The sequence below is a fragment of the Podarcis pityusensis genome (assembly GCF_964106645.2).
Source record: "Podarcis pityusensis genome assembly, chromosome: 4".
Lineage (NCBI taxonomy): Eukaryota > Metazoa > Chordata > Lepidosauria > Squamata > Lacertidae > Podarcis > Podarcis pityusensis.
In genome coordinates this window covers 66533868-66541349 of record NC_138027.1, presented here as the reverse complement: position 1 = coordinate 66541349, position 7482 = coordinate 66533868, and the positions used below count along the sequence as shown (strand labels likewise).

Here is a 7482-nt window from a genome sequence, read left to right as displayed (position 1 = left end):
GTGTCTCTCCCTGCCTGCCTGCTCTGCTCCTCCTCACAAAAGAGCGGCGCGCGTTCCTTTCTCCGGGTTTTCAAGGCGCCCTATTAAAATCCACCTCTCGCGCCGAAGGCTCGGGCTGCGTAGCGAAGCAAGGGGCGCGCGGCAGAGGAGGGAGCTTGCCGGGAGCAGCAGCTGGAGAAGGAGAAGGAGGAGGAGAGCGAGGCGGCGGCAGAGGAGGCGGGTGGGAAGGAAGGAAGGAACTGAGCAGCAGCAGCAGCGAAGGTGGCCGCGGCCGCTTCCCCGGAGCCCGCGCGGAGAGAGATCATGGGGGACCCGGCGCCTTCCCATGCCGGCTGCTAGCAAGTGACGGGCGCTCGGGCGGAGGAGGAAGCCAGGCGAGTTTGGAAAGAGCCCGGAGAGACACACTCGGCGCCGGGGACGCGAGGGCGGCAGCGGCTTCTTCGGAGGGCGAAGCGCGGCGCTCGCCCAGGCTCTCTCCCCAGCCATGCCTTTCGCCAAGCGGATCGTGGAGCCGCAGTGGTTGTGCCGCCGGCAGCCCATCGCCTCGGTGCTGGACGAGGGCGCGGGAGGCGAGCCGCCGCCGCCGCCTCCTGCTCCTCCTCAGCCGGGGAGTAGCCCGAGAGAGGAGCCGGGCGAAGCGGCAGCGGCGTCGGCTGCCACAGACGAGCCGGAGGAAGAAGCCGCGGGGCTGGCGGTGGTGCTGCCGGCCGATGGGCAGGAGAAGGAGGCGGCGGCGCTGATGGTGCTGGACCTGTGCTCGCTCAGCAACGTGGCTCTGTCGCGGATCCTCCGGCAGCTCTCCGATGTGGCCCGGCATGCGTGCGCCCTCTTTCAGGAGATCGAGGGCGAGATCCAGATCACCCAGCGCAGGGTCCGGGCGCTGCACGGCAGGATCGGCGGCGTCCAAGGGGTTATACACAGCCTGGATCCCAAGCAGGAGGCAGTGCGTAAGTGGAACCTTTTTCTCTCCCTATCTCTCTCCGTCTATAGAGCTCTAGATGCGCCTCTCCCCTTCCTTCGTTCCCCTTGGTGCGACCTTAGCGGTGGTTCACCTTGACCTCTGGCCAGTTGCACACCAAGGCGGGCCTGATGGGGATGGGGGGGGGGTGTTAAAAGGAGAATAGATCTCTGGGTGGCTTTTTTTGGGAGGAGGGCCGAGTGGCGATTTGCTTGAGGTGGCGAGATTGCTGGCAAGGAAGAGGGGTGATCCCCAAAATTGTGGCGCGCGGACCCTTTGGAGGTGTGGCCCTGACAGAAATGGAGGTTGTCGAGTGTATATACAAGACACACACACCCCTCCCAGTGTTTATAGCTGTCCGTGAAGCTGCAGTGTGTACCGAACTTTTTACCCCTCTCCGGGGGAATGTAAAGCAAAGGGAAGGATATTCCTTGGAGGGGTGTTTTTTGGAGGGGTAGGTGGAAGTAAGTAGGGCGGAAGGTTGCGGATTGAACTGTGCGTAAAGTTTAGGGGTGTGCGCGTTTGGAGAGGCTTTCTCCAGGACGCGCTACTGGTGTGGAAGGCGCCTTCGCGGTTGTTTTGGTTGGAGAAGCGATTTCCTTGTTAAAACGCCGTGGGTGGTACGGAGAGGAGCCGCGATGGATCGCCTCTTCCAAGCCTGCTCTCGCCTCCCTCCTCCCTCCCCACCTGCCTCGGGATCCACATTCCCGCGAGCCCGGGGCCCAGGATGTGACTTTACCGAGCAGAATCGCGCCAAACCGAGTGGTTTTCTGCAGGTGGAATGGCTGAGCGGTTGGATAAGGCGAAGGCGCCTGGTCCTATAGAGGGGTCGGGCAGGGAAGGCGGGAATCGATACCTAATCGCATTGGGAAGGTGAAAGAGGAGCGGAGGAGGGGATCCAGCGCTGGAGGATAAGCAAAGGGGTCCGGGCGGGGGGAGCAGGCATTTTCCAGCTCGCGACTACTCCCTGTGCAACGAGCGATCTGCCTGACCCACTTTTCTTGCTGATGCTGGAGACTTAAGGGAGGGGGCTCCTTCGCAGCAGGCTAGCTCCTTCTGCCTGTGCGTGAAGGCGTGAGTCTCCGAAAGCGTTTTTTCTCCTGTGTAGAGAATGGACACGCAAGGTGACCATTACCAAAGCTGATCTCCGTCCCTCGTTACCTGGCTTCCCGCTTCGCCTTCTGAGGCAGCTCTTCGTGGTTTTTCTGGGAGGTTGCCTGCCTGATCGGTGTCTTGAAGTGCTTTCAAGGAGGCGATGATGGAGGGGGTGGGGCAGCTTTGAGGGATTCCTCAGGCACGTCTCTGTATCTCTCTCTCTGATTCCCCTCCCGCTTAGATTCCCCCACGAAATTCCACCACCCTCTTTAAGCTCTCCCCATCAACCATCCTTTGAAGACTTGAAGTGGTGCAGGGTTCATTGTTAAGGCCAAGGTGGGTGCCTTGATTTTGGGTGAGCGACTGGCTGGCAGCTACCTTAAGGAGGGATCTCTGATGTTGTTTTCAAGTGAGCTGGAGGCTCCCAACATATGTGCTCATCGTTCACAGCGACAAGAGCAAAAGGCAGGCACAGGACCTCCAGCCGTTGCCAACATCTGGATGTGGCTTGCAGAACAATTGATGCCTGCAGGTTGGGTCCTCATTGTGGATCCTCCTTTGCAGCAATTTCATGCTAGTGGTTTTATCTTTATAGAGCAAGCTTTGGGTCGATGTTACATACAAAAAACAATGATTTCCTACCCACCCACTTTTGTAAAGGAGCATAGCTGCAGAATGATGATCTGGGCTAGATGATTGTCGCTCTTGCTCTTGTAAATGTCTACAGCCATTGTGATGAAACACAGGAGGTGAGTCTCCACTGAGAGGTACCAGGGCCGTCTTAAGCATATCCGACGCTGTGGTGCAAAGATTCCTCCAGTGCCCCCCCCCCACATCACATGTCCCAGAGTTGTCAACCTTTTTTTAGGGAGGGAACACCAGCAGTGGCGGAGGAAGCCTCTTGGGACGGGATGGCACTGCTGGTGACATGCCCAGCTTTGCGGGGGCTGGAGGAGGCGGGCTCAGCTGGCTACTTCGTGCCGCGGTGGCCACGGCAGGCAGAGGCTCCGGGCGCGGCGCTGCTTTGGCGTGGCATGATGGAGGCAGGTGAGGGTGGCGAGCGGGCCGGGGGAGCCGGCCCTGGGGAGATCCCTGGTGCCTGATGCCTTGCTCGAAGATGAATACGGCTAGCAGGAGGGGCGCCGTGTGTGCTTGTGCCTCAACCCCTTGGGCGAGCGAGCACACTGAGCGAGCAGGGGTGCGTGCGCCACTCCTACTGAGCATTGGCTCAGTTTTTTCCCTTTTAGCCTTTTGGCGCCCCACAGAATTCGGCGCCTGCAGGCTAAAAGGGAAAAAACCGAGCCGACACTCCGTGGGAGCGGTGCATGCACCCTCGCTCACTCTGCACGCTCATTTGGTGTTCCCCGGACTCTCGCCTGGTGCCCTCCAGAACTTGGTGCCCTGGCACCCCGCACCACTAGTGTCTATGGGTAAGACGGCCCTGAGAGGTACAGAAATCTGTACTTGAGTTCCAGGGCTGCTTTCCTGGCCAGCAGCCCCACACCTTCCACTCTGTGGCCACAGGCAGTTTGTGGCCATTCAGTGAAAGCGAAAGCTTACAGAGAGAGAGAGAGAGAGAAACCCTCTCACTAACATCAACTGTTCACGGGGCTTTTCCTGACCTGAAACATCAACCAGTATGATCTGAGGAAGTGCAGGTTCTTTGTGTGCTAATCAGCAGAATATAATTGAGCATTAATGTAAGGCAGATAAGCTGTGCAAGTTGATTAGAGCTTCAGGCTCTGCTTTGTAGTCTTGCAATGTGGTACCATAACAAATGAGAACTAGCCTTATTTTTTTTAGCTCTTTGTAGTGCCACCTAAAGTCTTTGCAGGAAATGTATATGTGCACAACAAACTTAGGTTGGTTTCATACCAGTTCGAATGGTGTTGCTTCCCCCAAAGGTCTGAACCTTCTCTGCTGAAGATGTCTGTTCCAGAGCTATGGTACCAAGGGCCGCCTGGGCAGAGTGACTGATTTTCATATCCAGTTTAGGCTGCAACTCAGTGGTAGAGCATTGCATGTGGAAGGTCCCAGGTTCAATCCCTGAATTCTCCAGGTAGGGTTGGGAGAGAGCATTGTCTGTAACCCTGGAGAGCCTCTATCAGTCAGTGTAGACAACACTGAACTAGAATGGCCCATGGTCTCCTGGGCCATAATCCAACACCCAAACCAGTGGTTCTCAAAGGGTGTGGCAGAAGAGGATGGCAAGTGTGGTGGGGAATATTCAAGGACAATCAAAGAAACAATTAAACATTTCAGATTAGTATATTATAGTATCAAAAAATTTTATTTCGTAATTTGTAGAATAAATGGAACAACTGCCAGAAGTTTTTTTTAATGTGTGTTTTCCCAATGTATTTCTTATCAATTAAAAATTTGGCAAGAGCAAATATTTATTCTGCAAGTGTGGCCCAGAGAAAACAGTTTGAGAACCTCTGCTCCAACTATTGCACTACACTGCATGCACACACCATTTTTGGGATGGAGTGAGCTGCCTCCTTTGTGTCATAATGGAGTTACACCAAAAATGGAAGGGTTCCCAACTCCTCAACCTGGAGAAGAACTCTTTTTTTAAAATGGACTGTGGTAGAAACATACATGGCAACACAGCATCCATTTTTAAGTATCACAAATGGGAGGCAGCCAGAACATGCTATGAAGTGACTGTACTCAAACCTGATTCTTCTGGCACATGTAACATGGGTCATGATAGGCCAAGGAAAATGGAAATGAATCATGTCACACCATCTGGGAAGGAAGCACTGCTGTATCCTCTCTTTAAGGACACCCTAGGCCAGCCTTTGCCATCCTGGTGCCCTCCAGATGTTATGGCTTATAATGTCATTGGTCCCAACCAGTGGCACACTCCAGATGTTTGGAATGACTACTCCTATCAGCTGCAGCCAGCACATTTGTACTGGGTGAAACTGATAGGAATTGCAGTCCAAAACATCTGAAGGGCATCCAGCTGGTGAGCCTGCCCTAGACTCACACACCACATTTTTCCTTGTACAAGATGTTGATTTCCCCCCAATTTTTTTTGTCAAAAATTGGGGGTCGTCTTATACATGGATTTATACAGTAAGCCTTGGGTGAACTGGTGGCTCCTGAGTCATCAGTGCTGTGGAGCTGGTTGGAGAGGCAAGATGGTGCCGAGGCGAGGAGGGAACTTGGCCACGATTCTGTCAGCTCTCACCTGCTGTGCCAAAGCATGGGGGATCACACAAAAGGTGATTCCCCCCCCCCAAAAAAAAGCTCAACTCTTTGGGTGATTCCCTAAAAAACTGAACTTAAAAATACTGATTTCTTAATTTTGGGCTCCCCAAAGTAGGGTTTGTCTTATACATGGGATCATGTTATACAGGGAAAAATGTGGTATATTTCCAAATCGCCACTAAACTCATGTTTCCTGCTGAACATCCTGTACTACAAAGTTGTTTGGTTATATTTCCCAAGGCACTGAGGAATAATGTTTTTAATTGAAACTGCAAACACACACACACACACCCTTCTCCCCCCCCATATTTTAAAAAATGTGTTATTAAGTCATTAGATTGTCACTGTTGCTGTAAAGACAATTGGTGCAATTTCACTCCAAACTGCAGCACAGGGAGCTGAGGATATTTTTTTAAAAAACCAGCAGTGCTGCTGAGGATACTTAGAAATCTAGTAATGCTATATCTGAGCCCCCTCCCTCTCATACTGAGTACATAGTTAGAAAGATTTAATTAGGAAAAATTAATTCTTATTACTGTGTGTCCTTGTCCACGCATGTTGAGGAATGCACATGTACAAGACGAACACTTGTTCAGATCTTTAGTTTGAGTGACAGTGTGAGATGGGACGAATTATACACTTAAAGAAGGGGCAGATGAGCAACACAACAACAGATCGGAGTTCAGAAGCGGTATGCTGTTTCTCACAAAACACAAAGATCAATTAATTACAAAGGTCTGCTCAGTACTGGGGCAGCAATTATTTGGCTAAATACAGGCAGTGAGAATTACACGATGGTCGTGATACTAAATATAGGAAGGAGAGGATGATGGGTGCTCGATAGGTTAGGTGTGGAACTGAACCAGGCTAGGTAAGGAAATTTGGGGTGTAAGTACACATTGCTGCATAGCAGCACAGGTACCTGCATGAGACGTTAAAGAGAGGAACCAGGTGCAGATATTGCCTATTTCAAGGCAAGAAGAGTGGGGAAAGGCTTGTCTTCAGGTGGCTGCAGTGAATCAGCAGTTGCCCTCAACACTCTGACACTGGTGGTTGCTTGGAGCTGCTCCTTGTGACTTCCCAAGCCTGGTTCTTGGAGAACAAGGTGCCTTGTTGGTGAACAATTGGGGAAAAGGCTGTGATGGAAGGCTGAGGATACCTTGGGCCCTCATAGGCTTCCTGGAGCTCAGTATGGTACAAAACTGCTTCGAATGCTTTGTGTCCTAACTTTAAACATGTAAGAAAATAGCAAAGATGTAGAAGATGGAAGGGATCACTAGGGGAAGAAAGTAGGAACAGCAGCTGAGCTAACTAGGAGGGAGGAAACAGACCGGCCTCTTGTTCACCACGGCTGAATGAACTGGGCTTGGCTATGGTAGGGCTGAACGCTGAGGGTTTTGAAGAGAAAACTCTTGGAGGCTTTGTATTCAAGGGAGGGTTTTCTTCCAGAGCAAACAAAAAAGAGAAGGTGGATAAGGTGTCTGGAATATTAGTGGACCTAAGCTTTCTTCCCATGGTTTCTGAGTGCAGAAGTGTGGAGTTCAAAAGCTGCAGTGTGCATCATATGAATGTAATGGATGTTCACACGTATTTCTATGATGTGTCTACTGCTGGCTTGCAGTATATCAAGCGTAGAGTCTCCTCTGGTAGGGCTCTGAATAATGTTCCTTGAAGGGTTTAATTAGGTTAGGAAGCAGGTAAAGAGGAAGACATTTGCTTGTCTTGGGTTGCTGTGCCTAACTGGCCAGAGTCCCTCCTTTTGACTGAGGTCAGCCTTTGCCAGTCTGGTGCTGGTTGGTTCTGACGACAGTTGTAGTCCAAAATGGTGGTCCTGGTGTGGAGAGCACCAGGTTGGCAAAGGCTGCTGTAGGTAGAGGTTGGCATGGGCACTTTGAGCCTAAAGCTCAAAATGATGATTCCTCGGTAACACCCCATCCAGGCAAAAGGCAAGCGACCTTGAAATGGAACCCGTCCGTGATTATATTGACACAGTAATAATAGCTTTGACCTAACTCTTCCTTTCCCTACCTGCACCAGTTGTTTTATTGAAGGACAGTACAACATAGCTTAATGCGACTTCTAACTGCTGCTCCCCTCCGTGCTGAACTAATTCTATAGAAATTAGAAAAAACTAGCTCTGTTTGGTCAAAAGGAGAGCATGCATCTAGCTGTCATTATATTGTCATAGCAAGCCCGTCAAGAATTGGCTT

General features: G+C 51.6%; 1 protein-coding gene across 2 annotated transcripts in view; it reads left to right on the top strand.

The window, feature by feature from the left end:
• NHS (NHS actin remodeling regulator) overlaps positions 1-7482 on the top strand; it is a 240988-nt gene continuing 233506 nt past the window's right edge. For both annotated transcript variants that reach the window (XM_081001571.1, XM_081001570.1), the window contains exon 1: positions 1-947. In XM_081001571.1, coding sequence (XP_080857697.1) covers positions 485-947 — 463 coding nt within the window. In that variant the 5' untranslated portion in view covers positions 1-484. The remainder of the gene's footprint in view (positions 948-7482) is intronic.